This window comes from Falco cherrug, chromosome 9, assembly GCF_023634085.1.
Source record: "Falco cherrug isolate bFalChe1 chromosome 9, bFalChe1.pri, whole genome shotgun sequence".
NCBI classification, from domain to species: domain Eukaryota; kingdom Metazoa; phylum Chordata; class Aves; order Falconiformes; family Falconidae; genus Falco; species Falco cherrug.
Genome location: NC_073705.1, coordinates 34,088,765 through 34,105,737, shown reverse-complemented (window position 1 = coordinate 34,105,737; position 16,973 = coordinate 34,088,765). Strand labels below are relative to the sequence as shown.

Sequence of the window (16,973 nt, the reverse complement as noted above, 5' to 3'; positions counted from 1 at the left end):
ATCTAAAATGGAACAAATTATAATGATAAAAAACATGTTAAATGGTGAAAACGTGACTCCAGACAGATCTGAAGTTGGCCTTGTCAAGGCAGAATCAAATGAAGATGTTTCTGCTGGTTCCACAAGATCAGTGCTAAGCCAGGCATTAGGCAATATTTTCAGTACTCATCTGGAAATGAATTTATGAAAAGAACAACATAGGAAAGTCGCTGCCAGTTACATTTACCGGTGACACAAAGCTTAGCAGGGTGCTAAAAATGATGAGGTTTACAGCCACTTTACAGACACTGAGCATCTGAAATTGATTTGGGGGAAAAAAACCCCTGTACTCAAACTGCGTTATATTTTCACCAAATCAAAGTGACACAGGCTGTAACTGCAAGTTATACAGGCTTCAGCCTATAAAGCAGGAGTACAGTAAAGGGTTTAGGAAGCTGCAGTGAAGTGACAACTGGAGATAAAACCTGAATGGGTCTGAGGTCAGGATCAGTGCCGCTCGCCACTGCATTATAGCAAGCAGAGATCAGTTTTCCCCTCTGAAGTCCAGCACTGCCAAGGTAGGTGCTGGAGAACTGAGGGAGAATACCACTAAAACCCTAAAAGCAAGAGAAGCACAGCTTGCCTTGTAATCAAGACACTTGCACCTTCAGTGTCCCAATCTTCCCCTTCCAGTAGAAGGAGAGGGGGCTGAAAAAGATCTCCTTCCATCCCTCACTCCGCCCACACATTTTCAAGGCTGTAGGAAACACCCTACTAGGAAAGAACAAAGATGTTACCTGTAAGTTTATTTAAAAAGTCGATGACCTAACTTATTTATAAAACACACTGATAGGTCCAAAAGCACAATTTAAGAGCCTGTTTCAGTTAATGGAGAAAGAGCCACCAACAACCAGCATCTGAGAGCTGAAGCCAGAAAAACTCAGAATTAAAAAATGAAAGTTGTGTGTGGTTTCCGTAAACTGCGATGGTGGTTGGCATGGAAACAAACTGAGTAAGATAGAAGATTTACCCTTCATCTTCAAGTCAAGGCTGGAAGCTGAAGTGCCTCTTCCAAATACCATGAGTTATGGGTTCAATGTACGTCGCATCTAGTTACCCCTGTAACACAGGTCACCACAAGTCAGATCTGGCCAACCCTGCCGGCCTTCAACGTCACAAACTTCAAAGGACTCATTAAAATAAAACACGCCATTTTCAACCAGACCGATGGGAAACAGTTTGGTGGTGGAAGGTGCTGCTTTTGTGCTGCTGATTTCAGTTAGGAAGCAGGGCAATCAGTCCTTTATTACTAGTGCCTACAGATACATGAATATATATATATTTTAGATAGCTATGTTCTGCTTTGCATATTAAAAAATTACATACAAAATAGCTGTTGTTTTTTAAAATTTAATCTACACTCCAAAATGCCTTTCCCTCTTCCACATGAACTTCATGATTGTATGATGATACATATTTTTTACTTGGCAATTTGAATGTAAGCCCAATAGTCAAGGTTTTCAGATTACTCACAGAAGAAAACCAGTTCAGTTCCCAGCTGTAAGGGGAGAGGGTATCTTTCATTACTTTAAGCACAAATTAACACTGGCAGTGCCCAGTGGCCCTAATTTACAAGTGTTTCCATTAAGTACCCCAGCGATTCCCTTTTAAGTGCTTAACTCCAAATAGCTATGGTTTAAAGTTTACAGGTAAGCAGTAGCTGTGTTTCCCTCTTCCCAAACATCCCAACCTCTTTGTGTGAAAACAGAAACATCCTATTTAGGGGTCAGTTCCACATTTCTGCCTGCAATGTTTCAGTAACTCCAGTGTCTCTGGAGTACCTGATGCTTATCAGCAGCCAAAGGGGAAGTCACACTGCAGCATTTCATGCGGAATGAAGCTGTTTAACTGCTGTTACATTAACCAGCTCAGAGAAATTAAGATGCAAAAATCAGTGAATGTTTCACTTGGTTGCATACGAGCCTGCTTTGCAATCTTTACCCTAGTAATGTGCTTTCAACCATCTGTATTACAGTAAACATAACTAAAGAGGACTGAGGGGGAAAAAAAACCTCAAACAGCAACTCTTTCCTATTGTCTGGGATCAATCAAATGTTTTCACTGTTGTTATGCTTAAAAACTAAAGCCAAAAAAGATCATGTAATACACTTGCTTAAGGAAACAGTGATGTTTGAAACTGAACAATCCAGAAACCACCTCCTCTGACATCTACTGCTTGGGAATAGTTGCTAGAAATAGGCAGGCAGATGATTTCCAGAAAAAACTGCGCAACTGACATGGGGTTTGTGCATCCAGCCAGAGCTGACTAAAACATTCCCTGTTCTGAAACTTGCCATTCAGGAAAAGCTACCAATGTGTGTTACAAGGCTGCTCTTTGACCACTTTAAAGGGAAACATAAAAATCAGTTGGGTAGTTAGTATTCAAAAAAGCCAGAAGCAGCCCCTACACCTTTGACACCACCTTATTTTGGCTCCTCTCTCTAAATCCTAGGAAAAGGTTAATCTCATGCTTCTTTTAAGAATTTGATGCCAATCTGTAATTCTTATCAACATGTGATCGTAGGATTTAAAATATAGTATACGAAGAAGCTAAAGAAGAAAAAAAAAAAAGTATTATACACTAGTCACTCCCATGGGCTGTATGGTAAAGTCTGGCATCAACATACACTGCAGAGGTTATAGGGCTCAACTTCTCTTGTGTGCCATCAATCCCCTAAGGGCCTCAGAGGACTTAGACATGCCTGCTTCTGTTTCTGTCTGCCCTGGAAAGACAGTACTCAACTATGAAACTACAACTTTTTGTTGTACAACCATTCCCCAAACACTAGAAGATACACAGAGATCTGCTTCTTGCTCCTACCAAGCATCTTTTTTCCTCTGTTCAAGAGAGGTTAACTTCCCACACACAGGGAAGCACCAATCTAGCATGGGAGATGCTTCACAATAGCTCAAACTCGATAGACACTTTTGAAACGAACCCTGGTAGTGACTGAGCAGCTGTCCTGAAATAGCGTGAAAATGAGAAAGGACCGTATGGGATGCCGTTCTTCTAACTCATTTCTTGTTTTCCTAGTGACAAAGTACAGAAGAAAGAACAGTATACTGGCTCAGAAAATCCTTGCTCAAATAACATGCCTCCGCACAGATTTGCAGTATAATGTGGGCAAGCTTTTAACGTCCATTTTTGACAGCTCTGTAGAAACTAATCAATTAATTAAATGGCTAATACAAAACTCAACTAGCAGAAGAAAGATCAACTACTTTGTTGCAAAAGATTTCCATGACTAACAAAAGTTCAAGGACAGAAGTCCACGCCTGATGATCAGTGTATATGTTTCTACTGCACACCACCTCTCCTTTCTGCGCTCATTTCTTCTTCACCTGCCTTGTGAATCAGGCCCACTTTAATCACGCTTATAGAATTACAACCAACTAACCAGCATCCTCAGCAGCCACGATCTCAGATGTGCTGGGGTGTTTCCGATACGTATTCTGGGTTCTCACTTCCCTGTACGCTCAGGCCTCCTGCATCTGTTGCTGGAATGGCTCCTAGCCTGGCCTTGCCAGCTGAGGTCACCTCTCCTCTGATCTGCCACCATGGCTGTGCAGCATTCTGAACTCAGCCCTCAACATCTACTAGCTCACGCTCCAACTGTGATATGATACATTTAAAAGTGCACCTGAATTAAGATTAGCACCTCAAGGACTTCCTCAACCTCATCTGCTCTGCAAGTTTCCCATCTACTAAGGTCACACACTGTTCTTTGTATTTTTGCCTGTGAATCTCAAATCTGCTACAAGTATTTGCTAATATGAAGATCCTGATACACCCACATAGACAAAGGAACGGAAGCACAAAGCTGTTACAGCGGTGACTGCCAGCATGCAAGTGGGACAGGCTGGGCTGGAAGGCATTGAGTGGCACACATGCGGCTAGACACTGGTGTTGGAGGAAGGCAGGGGTTCTCAGGAGGGGCTACCACTCAGTGTTTATACTAAGGGTGCTGGGAAGTACTACCTTACACCGTAATGGGATAATCCCAGCTCACAGGGAGGCGTCATGTGCCTCTTCACTTCAAACTTCTACTGGAGGAGTTAACCTCTAGGTTGGGAAAGAAATTTGGTATGTCCTGAAGCGGCAGACAATCTCTTGACAGATTAAGTGTGTATGTGTGGGTAACAGTGTTTAATTATGTGGTTATATACTGTTATCCCACTTCATGGGCATACTGAAGCTTGTCCAAGGAGGTTGGGACAAAGGGTAAACACAGTACTGTTACAAACAACCCTACATAAATATACTAAAGGTGACTGAAATTAGCTGACATGCCACATAAACCTGCTTCCTTTGTGGAAAGATCAAAATGTCTATTAAAGCTGTGGATATCTTGCACAGACAATCCTGCATGAGGACAGCTGCTATTTATATATAAACCTAGAATATCACCTCTGCAGTAGAAGTTAAACCTGCAATCAGAAGAATGAATGAACTGAAAGACTAGCAAGAAACACTTGTTTCTGATACTTTCCTCCCCATTGACAAGATCTCTCTGCGTGCTTTACAATAAGCACGTGAATCCGAGGGGTTACAAAACCACAACAGAATCACAACTTAAAGAAAGCTCTTGGACCTATGCTCTGTCAACTGGATGATATACTCTCCAACATTACAGCATATCATCTAAAGGAAAAACACTTTGCACAACCTATGTGCTAAAGAGCCATTAAATAAAGAACAGAACATATATAATTTTTTTTCTTTTTTCCTTAAGAATGGGCTTGAAGGTGAAAGCAAAGGCAAAACAAGTCTTTTGGCTTTTATATGAAGATACTGTAGATCCAGGTTTCATCTCACATTGGAAGTGCATGAGTCAAGAACAGGTGACAACTACAAATGTCTGTTTATAAGGTAATTCAAGAACATCCGGAAGCAAGTAATTTTTCACACCTAAAGCTATTTACAGTGTACTTTAAAAATAAAAATGGAGCCAAAAATTCTTCCAAAATCCCCACAGGTTCATTGAGATATTAAGTACAGTGTACTTAACTAAATGAACACAACCACACACTAGTTCCAGTTAACACAGAGTGAACTTAAGAGTTAAAAAAAATAATCTGATTGACTTTAAACATAAACATCCATAAATCCTTCTATGTCTATGAGATCCAGAGTAGTGATTTTCCAAGGTATAAGTACTTAAAAGCAGGTAATTAAATTATCCTTCAAGGCAGTAAGGCACACTGGAAATCTGTCTCCAAATCCAGCTTTGATATAGACACAAGTAGGTTACACAAAAAATTTAGATGTACAACCCATTTGTTTACTATAAGATCTTTGAAAAACCTAGGCATAAGATACAAACTTTTTACTGCAAATGTTCTAATGTTAAAACTATACCAAAACCTGTTTCTACATTCATAGAATCTGAGTGTATGAATAACTGTGCTAAACATGCACACTTGCAGTTACATCAGCAGATGCGTAACATGCATGCAAAGCATTAAGTGACATGGTCCCAGGCTCTTGCCTCCAGCACTACACCCTTAAAGAACGTGATGGAAACACACAGCATCCACTCAGCACAGGGATGAAGCCAAATGCTGCAGATGTGAGAACAATTCTCTCCCTGACCCAGACAGCCACCTGTTGTTAGGTCCACAAGGAATTGGATGCAGCCTGCATTCAAGCATATGAAAAAATATAAACTAGCCACTTTTACTCATTTGCATCAACATCAAAGTAGCGCTCATTTACAGGAAGAGAGAACTAGGCTGTAAATAAACTTAAACCTCCACAAATAGGAGATCCCATTCTTCCCTTTGTCTTTAAAGATGTCAAAAATTCAGTTCTTGACTCCTAGAAAATGAAATTATGAATTGCAGCCACTGACCTCACAGAACACACATTTGGGCTTGCTCAGTTACAAAAGCATGCAGACTTGTAGCTCTCATGAAAAATCTCCATAAGCAGCTTCCTAAAACAGGAGCAATGTCTGCTACCAATGGGAAACATATTTAGTAGCAGATGACAGAACATCTCTTCTGGGACCAAGAAAAGCTGAATGGATCCCAAAGGTGGATTTTGTTTCTAAGTCTGAGGACTACTGACTCAGAAGACTGTACTCCTAGGAGCTTAGATTTCAGCAATGCACGGAAGAGCAATTTCTGAAGAATAACTTCCCCCCCGCCCCCATGAAGAATTCTTCATAAATGACATAAAGGCCAAGCAGAATTACCTAAATCCAGGGGTGCAAATCTAAACCTATGTATAGCTTCTCAGAAGTTAAACCTTTAAACCGCTTGGGTTCATGGTTTAAAGGGAAATCAGCAATTTGAAAGGTAGACAAAGTTTTAAAAACTCTGAAGTTAAGTACTTTAGGGGTACCACACCACAGCATGCCTCCCTGGCAGAACTGTTAAGTCTTTGTTCTACTCTGAAAAAAACCCTGAACAAAACCAAAAAAAGCCCAAAAGAATGCAAACCCCCAACCTACTTTAACCATTTCACCAGGTAAAGAAACACACCTGTCTGAAAGAGCAAACCAACCAAGTAACTCACTATGCATCAATGAGTGAGGCAAAACATCCTACAGGAGGAAAAAAATCCTCTGTACTTCTGGTGTCTCTCATTTCATTTACAGAAATTACCTTTAATGAACAAAGAACTTTAAAAATCACTTTGCAGAAACCTAACAGCATCACTTTAACAAAACAGTATACCCACTGGATGATGAAAATCACTGCAAAGTATGATCAGGGCCTTGTTTCATGCCTTTGTGGAGCTGCGATGATTTCAGTGGCACTCTGCACTGACACAGATAATTACACGCACATACAGCTTGCTGTGGGATAATGGCTGACACACTTCTTAGAAAGCAAACAAGGAAGCATGCTTTTCACAGAACGGTCAGGGTTGGAAGGGGCCTCTGGAGATTGTCTAGTCCAAACCCCCTGCTAAAGCAGGTTCATCCAGAGCAGGTTGCACAGAATCGTGTCTGGGTGGGTTTTGAATGTCCCCAGAGAAGGAGGCTCCACAGCCTCTCTGGGCAGCCTGTGACAGGGCTCTGTCACCCTCAAAGTGAAGACGTTCTTCACCATATTCAGAAGGAGCTTCCCGTGTTGCAGTTTGTGCCCGCTGCCCCTTGTCCTGTCGCTGGGCACCACTGAAAAGAGCCTGGCCCCGTCCTCTTGGCACCTGCCCTCAAGATATTTGAAGACATTGACAGGTCCCCTCTCAGTCTTCTCCAGGCTGAGCAGGCCCAGCTCTCCCAGCCTTTCGTCACAAGGGAGATGCCCCGGTCCCCTCACTGCCTTTGCAGCCCTGCGCTGGGCCCTCCCCAGCAGTTCCCTGTCCCTCTTGGACTGGGGAGCCCAGCGCTGGACACAGCACTCCAGCTGCAGCCTCCCCAGCGCAGAGCAGAGGGGCAGGATCACCTCCCTCGACCTGCTGGCCATGCTCCTCCTAATGCACCCCAGGGTCCTTCTGGCTGCCTTGGCCACCAGGGCACACTGCTGGCTCGTGGGCAACTTGCTGTCCACCAGCACTCCCACGTCCTTCTCTGCAGAGCTGCCTCCCAGCAGGCCAGCCCCAGCCCGTACCGGTGCATGGGGTTGTTCCTCCCCAGGTGCAGACCCTACACTTGCCTTTGCTGGACTTCATCAGGTTCCTCTCTGCCCGGCTCTCCAGCCTGTCCCGGTCTCACTGAACGGCAGCGCAGCCTCCTGGTGTATCAGCCACTCCTCCCAGCTCTGTGTCACCTGCAAACGCTCTGAGGGTAGCTCTGTCCCTTCATCCTGGTCACTGACGAGTAAGTTGAACAGGACTGGGCCCAGTACTGACCCCTGGGGAACACCGCTAGCTACGGGCCTCCAGCTACGCTCTGTGCTGCTGGTCACAACCCTTTTGCCAGGGAAGAAAAAATTATACTCTAAAATCATGAGCTCAGAGCCAGGGCTGCCTATATGTAAAGCTGTTACACATTAACATACACCAGAAGTAGCCCCAGACCTGCAAAACATCACCACCAAAACACACTCGGCTATCACATAATTAAACAGCACCAGCCCTTCTCTTAGAAAACTGAAGAACAAGACTCAGCTTATTCAAGTGAACTGGTAATGAAAGGTAGACAGAGATTGTGTTAATATCAGAGAGGTGGTTTAAAAATTCAGGTTAATGTAACAGCTACAGATCACAATAATTAACTCTAAATTTCTAGTCTTCAGACACCAAAGCAAGAAGTTCACAGGCAATAAGCAGACAAAATCAAAACAGAGATTGTATGTGAATGAGTCTGATTACAAGCAAACAGCAAAATCTGAAACTTCCAAGTTTCTGCTCTGAAGCATCAGTACATAAAACTCTGCTGCCGTATCAACTTCTGTTAGATTTTATAATGTTTACTGAATTCTCAAAAAAGAGGGTTTTCTCCTCTTCTTCAAATCCCTTTCAGAAACCACTTCCCACAGTTTGCCTTTTGTAGTTCATCTCCACTCAGAAGCCATCTGCTCCTTTCCTCACACACACATGCTGTACACACTCCAAGACAAACACAATGCAGAATCAAATAGCGCAATCTGACTTTTTTTTTTTTTTTTTTGTCAGAACTGCTTAAGCGGGAGCAGCTCCCTTCCCTCCCATCCCATCCCTCCTGCCTCCTCTCTTCCCACTTCGCTGGGGTTTGCTAGGAAGCAGCATGCTTTAGTGTCCAAGAGTGGGGCTCAAGAGGACCAGCTTCCCATCCTGCACTCAAGCACAAAGAGAGCAAATGGATTCGGGAAGGTCACAGCATTTTGCACATTTACTGTGATCGAGATGAAGCGATGCCTACATGCAGGGGGAAGACCCCTCTGCTCTCCACGCACCCCATGCCCATCACGTTCTGCTGCAGGGCTGGCTCAGCAGCATCAGCTGCAGAGTGGGACTCTGGCAAAGCAGTCGCTCTATAGGATCTACTAACAAATGCTTTCAGCTACTCAGCTTGTAGCTATACACCTCAAGCCCTTTAAAAGGCTAGCCAGCAGTGCTAGCCTTCTTTCAGACAGGGGAGGAAGGATAGCACAGGCACCCAAGGGACTTGCCCAGCACCTTCTAGCACGGCAGTAGAAGGCAAACAAATCCCATGCTCCAGACCACCGTTTTAATGCAGGCCTGGCTGCACTCTGTCTGCTTCTTGCCAGTTTTCCAGGTACCACACAGAAGGGGAGGTTAGTGGTGCTCTTGCCAGGGTCATGTAGGAGAGAAGAAGCAAGCCCTGAAGTCAGCGAGGGGCAAGAATGGGACAGGGAGAAGGCAGGCACGCAAACGCAGAAAGAGCACCTCGGGCAGTCACACCAGTGCCGGAGGCCAGGATATTTATAGGAGTAAAGAAACAGGCAACGCCCCATGAGAGCACATTTGCTAGGCCACCTGACAGCAACTGCCAAGTGCTATGCCCAGGCAGGGTTTTATGCAAGTAACAGTTCAGGTGTCTTAACAAGCACAAGAACAACTCTCCTAATATCCCAAAGGAAAGATCACAAGCAGCGTGGTGTTTAAGTGTGTACAAATGCACCCATGGAGAATAGAGAGGTGTTCGGTGTGAAGCAGTTTCTCAAGCAATTTTCCTGTTTACTTGGTGCTCCTCATTAGACTTAACCTGCTAAAGGTAATCAGAGTGGAAGTATGTTTGGGCACCTGTTCCTACACTGACATGTTCCAAAAAAATCTGTTTTAGCATAGAAATCTGCCATGGAAATACCACCCTCTCAGCACAACAGCAACGGTACAATTTGAAAGGGTGTTACAACCATGTCAGTCACCTGGCGTATTCTCAAATGATGAGGTCTGGGAAGTATTCCTACCTGCTCCCAGACTGCAGAAACAAAAGCATTTTCACTGCAGCTCTTCACAGGTGCTTCCGTCACAGGTTGCCTGCTCTGTCAAAAATTTGTCTAATTTCTACTTTTTAAAAAGTGGGAAGTGTGACATCAGCTTTTTCTGAGAAATGCTTTATGATCCATAGAACAGGCTAAGTAAAAGCCAAGGTCTGAATTGTCACAAAAGGACTTTGCAATTCCCACTTTGAGGCTAAGCCTAGAAACAGCACAGCAGGAGATAAATTCTGCTTTCCATGGAAGACTGAAAGGATACTTGGACAAAATTTCTTTCATAGTTAACCAGTTTCTAAAGAAAGCAAATTTAATAAAGGAAAAATGCCAGGCTCAATGTTAATACATGACACGGCTCACATAAATCTCGGTATAAAAATAATAAGGGGTAAAATCCTCAAAGGATTTGCAGCCTGGCTGCTTAATGGATGATTTGGTTCAATGGGCAAGGAAAACCAAACACACACGCACACACACACCCTTTACAAATGCCTGAGTATTTGTATCCAATTCAGCCAGAGCCCACATTCCCAGGTCAAAGTCCATAAAGCGAATGGAAAAGTTCACACAGTGCTTCTGTACCTTAGAAACAGTGTACCAGCTCTTAAAGTATCACGCTGGATTCAACCATGTAAAGCATGCTCCTTTATATTGCACTACTGATCTATGACTAACAATTCTTACAAATGCCTCTATTGCTTTTTCTTTTCTTCTTCAAGTAAGTCCTGCTTTTCCAGTAAGATGTGGCTTATTTGAATCAATAGGCCATAGTGCCTTTCCTGTTACACGATGCAAGAGATCATGAAGAAGGCAGAAGAAATTTAGCAAGATGCAACACGATGAAGATTTCCCTCACCATAATTTCATCCAGCCATAGGATAGGTAGTCTGCTATCTCCTGGTAGTCATAGTATCTCCACAGTGACACCTTTGAGAAGCACCTGCAGATGATTGAGATCATCACAGCACCTCTGCTGAGCACGCAGCAGCCAGTACTACACAGCACTTAGAAGACAAGAAGACAGTTTCTCTAGAGCAGAGGACAGAAGGAAGTTTTGGTTATCAACTGGAAACTTGCTAGTTTAAATTTGACTAGCACATTCATCTGCTTCTGTGATAAATTCTACGTGATCTTTGATGACAACTGTTTTTCTTCTCAGTGGTGTAGACCTGGGAAGCAAGAGCACTGCGCACCCAACACGACTTGCACCAACACCTCATGATATCTCATTCAAACACTGATCCCGTCCATCCTGATCTGCTTACAAGATCTGCAGAGATCACAGCACAGGAGGCCACAACTGGGAAGTTACTCGCACACTCTTAGAAGAGCAGTGTAGAAGCTATTGCTCAGGGAGCTTCACTCGCTGCAGCAATGTACACTAAGAACTTGTGGTACACATCAGCCTACTTCAGCAAGGGAGACACAAAGCCCTCAAACAGGGAGTGCTGTAACACAACAAAACCAGTGCAACACCTCAACCACGTGCCAGCGTTGGTTCCTCATTTCCAATCCAAATCCTGACAGCTGTTAGCTTTTGGATATGTCAGGAAACATGACTGCTAGTGTGCTACCCACCAAACAGGGGCAAGGGGTGGGATGCTGTAGCATCTCACAAACAACAGAGTGACTCTCCCTTAAACCAGGTAAGTATAAAGCTGTTCCTAGTGAAGGATAAGTAAGAAGCTAACGATGGTTATTAATAGCCCTTAAAGCTAACAGTTCATCTGAGTTAAATGCAAGAGTAATAATCCCTTTATGACTTTCCCCATTTTTAGTGGGGGAATGGACAAAATGAAAGACTGCCATTAACAACAGTTTTCAACTATTTTAAATTTGAAAATTACGCTAACCTGAATCAGAATCTAGCAGGCTCTGCTATTTATATATATCACTGAGGACTCCAGCCAGAAATGGTAAGCAGGAACTCTGCTTTTTACCACCTCTTCAAATTCAGTAAGATTTTTGCTACAGACTTCCACAGGTATTGAATCTACATGTTAATCTGCCATGAGGTATGCCTAGGGACTATAGATCACCCACAACTGGACTGTAATGATAAAGGTGGTAAGGATTTCTTGCTATTCTTCACTGTTAGTCACAAATTAGTAGCCCAGAAAACTTGCTGTTGCAGCAAGGAAAACTATTTCTAAACCTGGTCAGGCCTTAACTGGAAATACAAGAGCTACACCTTGACCAGAACCATGAAAGAGAAGAAACAGATCTGCACTGTTCAGCTTGAGAATTTTTCCTCTGCACCTCTACTGCAAATATGGATAATTAGACACATCTATAATCACAAAAGATAAAAGAATAGGATATAAAGCATCCTCCTTCTGGAAAATAGGACAAACACTTGATTTTTCACAGACTGGCAAAGTTCTCTCTCTAGGTACATTGGTACTTCATTTTCTGCTGCTGTGCTTCTTGAACCCTTCCTCTGAAGGATTTCTTACAATGCAGGATGCAAGGGGAGAGAAGTCAAAGGTCCAGTCTGAAATAGCAAGGACAAAAGCAAGGCAAAATTTCATCTAATAGTTGACACTCTACCTTTATTCACTTTGGCATTAGCCAGAGCTTGGCAATAAACAGGGGAGATTATGTACGTGATTCTGCTCACTCTACAAAGCACACACCTGGCAATACACTTGGTCTAAGAACATAGGCTGGTATTACAAAGCAAACCTACATATTTATATCTGAAGTAGTAATACTGGTTTTGATTGTGGTTTGGTGTTTGTTTGATTTCATTCAGATTGGCAAGTGGCTTTGTACAACTCAAAACACTTCAAGACCACAGCGTACACAATTCTTTGAGGTGCTTACTGTTGTTCCTACACACAAAAGGTAAGGAGTGTTTCTATTACATAGTAAAGGTAAGGTAAGAAAACCATGACACTTGAATCAAACTGTGAAATGTTGCACCTGCTCCTGAAAAACTATTACATATTTTTGCAGAAATCCATGAGAACTGTGTCTAGGCCATGCACAACACAAAGAAATAACTACGAGCTGTGCTGCATCATGGGCAGTTATGCAACTGAAATATGAAAGTATTGAAGTTACACTGACTTTGTACTGAAGTTACAAAACTGAAGTGCAAATACCTTCTTTCTCAGTTTTACCTAGTGTCCTTCTCTTCTACAGCGAATGTTACCTAGGGCACAAAAAACATCAACTACTCAGCAGATTTGCTCAACACAGGATCATGATCACTTTGCGTGCTGCTCTTTACCTTGCAGTAGCTCCTATCTCAAACAGAAAACAGGCAGTCTGAAGTGATTAAATATATAGCAGCAATAATCTACAATTTCTTTCTCTTGCACCGTATCTCTCCTTTACTGTATAGTTCAAATATAAGCAAAACTCAGAGTCACAGCCAGTGGGTCCTGACTGCACCCAAGAGTTGTCAGGGACTCCGACTAGCAAGTAGCCTTGCATTGTCCTGACTGATGCAACACAAAATTTTAACTGGATTGGTCAAAGTCAGCACATTAACAACTCCAGCTCATTTGTTAGACCCAGCACTGAATGTTAACACCAGAAGCAATGCAGTTCACAGGAGTGGGGAAGAGCGTACAAGGGCTAGGCAGTGGCTTCCATGCACAAGAGCAGCTACAGTGTCACTACGCTATGCAGGACACTTGGGGGATGAATGAGTATGCTGACAGAGACAGGAAGGACAAGACCTGGGTTAGTCGGACCTATTGCCCACATAGTCCCAGTCCCCATTATTTCCTCTGCAATACTGCACGTATTTAAATAAATATTCTGTTCTGTTTCAAATATCCCAAGGCATGACAGTACAATAGCCACTTGGTATGGGAAACAATAATCAACATTTCAAGTAGTTATCGTGAAGGAAACATCAGGGAGACTCGTTAACACTGAAGCCGCTGTGTCAGAAATGAAGAATGAAATGAAGATGACAACTTGGGACTCCCACTCCTGGGCTCACTGCCTGGTCAGAGTTAGCAGAAGTTGTTCTGATCTGACTGGCCTCCTAATCCCCATCATCCCAGCAGAGGGTTGTTAATTCCCAGGACTGCCCACATTTGGCAGTGGGACTTCACTCTCTCACAGCACACACAATTTCAATAAGGGAGGGGACCCAAGGGAAGAAACAGCAGAGTCCTCTTATCTAGAGAGCTGCCCAGACGATGGATGTGTGCAATGGGTGGAAAGCAAGAGATTTCAGCAGACTCTGGAGACAAGGTGCTTTATGGATTTAAAGCACCTCATCTGTGATGGTGACTTCTTGCCTGGCAACCCAAAGCAGCAGCGTTCCAGCCTAATTAGTTACTGGTTTAAGAATCTGAAGGGCTAAAATCCATTTTAAGGTGTTACTAAGGAGAAGACTCCAAAAAACAGCAATGGGACTATTTATTTTTACTGACTCACCAGTGACTTTGGTAGGTGCAATCTGGACAGCTGGTAGGTGAGAATGATAGTCATGGCAGATGATCCTAACACATCAGAAGAACTTCTTTTATCCTACCCAAAGTTAATCTTAGTGAATGCTTTTCCGTAACATGACAGTGCCTTTCTTGTCCCTTATACTTAAGCTATGCCCTATCTATAATCAGTATCACCCTAGATCTCCTCAGAATTAACCACTGCTGAGCAGACCACAAAACAAGCCCTGCAGCTGTACCATAATATGAATATTCTCTTGACCTGATTTTATGTTAAAGTAAAGCAAAAAAACATAAAGAAGTTTCTGTGGAACTGACAGATAATGTAAAATTCAATGCAGTACAGTATATGCTAGAACATGATGCCCACTAAGGTCTTCGGGCTGGATTGGAGATGTACTCCAGGGGTAAATAAGGTTGGCACACAAAGAGTAAACATGGTGTGCTATTAAAAATTGTTAAGCAGCCTATTAGATACTATTAGACTTCTAATCATTAAATACTTCAGATGTTTTTGCATTCCATTCACACACACGCTCCCAAGTTAAGAATACAAATCATATCTCTAGAAAACAGCCAAGTATAGGTGCGGGTGTACATTTCCTTCCTTGTGATATTCCAGTCAATATGAACCACAACATGGCTACTAGAAGCTGTCAAGAGCAAAGGAAAACAGGATGCATGGCTGCATATAGTTCACACCCCGTACTATTTTTCTTTTAGAAAGGTAAAATACACCTATAACAGCTTCTTGTGACAACAACGCTGGAGTCATTATCCAAAACCCCTATCTGCCTTGAATTCTCATGCAAAATAGGTCATAGCTTGCATTTTGCAGAAGTTAGTGAACAACAATGTCTAGAATTTTGTAGTCAGCTGCTTTAAACTAGCAAATATGAGAATAAAGGGCTAATCTGGTAACATTCATCTTCACTAAAAGCAGCAATCGTGCAAGGAGTTGGGGCTTCGGAACAGAATCAGGCCTGATTTGATAACTCCTATAATTTTATACTTGGATAACTTCCTGTGAAAATCAAGCATATCTGACAGTACCTGTTCCTCTTTTTCTTTGGTCTTGCTCCTGGTGACTCTGGAAGAGGTAACATCCGGAGCTGGAATGACAGAGATTTGATGCAGTGGCATGTTCATCACACCGCCTTGTTTGGTCCTATCATTTACAGGAAGGAGGCTTGAAGGCAGTGCTCATTCGGTGCCATTGTCAGGCCTTGCACCTAAAAAATAAAAAGATTAGATGATGTTAAAGGAGCTTGAAATGCAATTATTTCTAAACCAAAGCTAAGCCATCAACTGGACCAACATGCACTTCTTATTTTCTCTCTGGATTCTCAACAGGAGAGAGTTTCGTGCACCGGCTGGGTGAAAAAAGACACAGGAGAGCTAGAACTAGACAGGTTAGAGCATAATTTATGCAAATGAGTGAATAAATAAACTATCAACCAGTTCTGAAAGTGGTCCAAGAGCAGAGCCAGAGGGCAGCGATCACACGAGTCTGCGTGGATAGGAAGGCGCAGGATGCTTAGCTTGGAGAGCTGCTCTGTGGGAGTGTGCTACCTGGAGGTGCGGAGAACATAGCTCATGCAGGTAGCTTCCTAAACTGCCAGCCCCACACAGGATCAACCTGCCTCAGGCATCATCCTGAATCAATCGGGCCGAATGCCGTAGCTTTGGTTAAAAACAGTGGCCTGCATTTGGCTCCTCTCATTCATGCAAACATGTACCAGTTGGCAATAGGAAGACGCAGCACATGAGCTGTTCCTTTCTTAAGGTTAATTAGAGAATAATATATTCAAAGTCCCTGACTAGGTATCAAGAATCCACTGGACTACACACACTTTATCCTTCTTTTACTAATACAACAGGGAAACATTACACATAGGAGAGACAGTGGTAGACATAAATTAACCAAAATTGGCAATGCTAATCTGAAAGGCAGGCATAATTAGCCATACCTTTTATTAGATTAGCAAAGTTACATTAAATAAAAAGCTTTTTGAAACATGTAGGATCAGGGAGTGTTTATTTGGAATGTAACCTACCACAAATGATACGCAATCAATTGTGTTTAAAGAAAGGATTAGAGGGGAATTAACACAGTGGGAACTATAATAAATAGGGCAACTGGATGATGCGCTGTAGTTTCCTTGACATACCAACTTTCTGTATGTTTGTTTCTGAATCTTTGAAAGCAGAAAACAGAGAATAGACAGATGCCCTACATATCATGTTGCTTAACAATGTGCAAGTAGTATAGCCTAGCACTTAGTGCATAATTTGTATTGTACATATTTTTTATTGAATATTTAATTAATTGGAAGTTTTAAAGATAGGCCAAGCTTCCCAGGTTTTTTGATTCTGCAAAATATGCCAGTCTGGTTCTATTTCTATTAGACTTCACAGGAGTACTGCAGCTGTGTAAAATGAAAATAGGATCATATCTCTTGACTGCTTTTGATTAAACAAAAAAAAGAGAAAAGCATTAATTACATATCCCAAGGGACTTTATACAGGGAATGACAGTTCAGTATTCTCTTTGCACTGAGAGGGAAAGAGTTATCAGAGGTCATAAAGCAAGTAATGACCAAACCCAAAAGTGCACACACCACCTCCAGCCTCCCATTCACACACTCCATTTGCTGGATGATGCTATCTGCTCGTTAAGAGGGCTCA

At 42.6% G+C, this 16,973-nt stretch overlaps 2 protein-coding genes across 12 annotated transcripts in view; one reads left to right on the top strand and one right to left on the bottom strand.

Moving 5' to 3' along the window:
- The window catches only part of MARCHF8 (membrane associated ring-CH-type finger 8), a 99,496-nt gene that overhangs the window by 59,224 nt on the left and 23,299 nt on the right, over nt 1-16,973 (bottom strand). For 10 of the 11 annotated variants that reach the window (XM_055720171.1, XM_055720168.1, XM_055720174.1 and 7 more), the window contains one exon: nt 15,339-15,517. In XM_055720171.1, the coding sequence (XP_055576146.1) occupies nt 15,339-15,434 (96 nt within the window). In that variant the 5' untranslated portion in view covers nt 15,435-15,517. Of the gene's footprint in view, nt 1-14,271; nt 14,365-15,338; nt 15,518-16,973 lie in introns of all 11 variants that reach the window. The other variant, XM_055720173.1, reaches the window with a different exon arrangement.
- LOC129736772 (uncharacterized) overlaps nt 1,343-16,973 on the top strand; it is a 127,117-nt gene continuing 111,486 nt past the window's right edge. Inside the window, exon 1 of the mRNA XM_055720178.1 lies at nt 1,343-7,797. Coding sequence (XP_055576153.1) covers nt 7,454-7,797 — 344 coding nt within the window. The 5' untranslated portion in view covers nt 1,343-7,453. The remainder of the gene's footprint in view (nt 7,798-16,973) is intronic.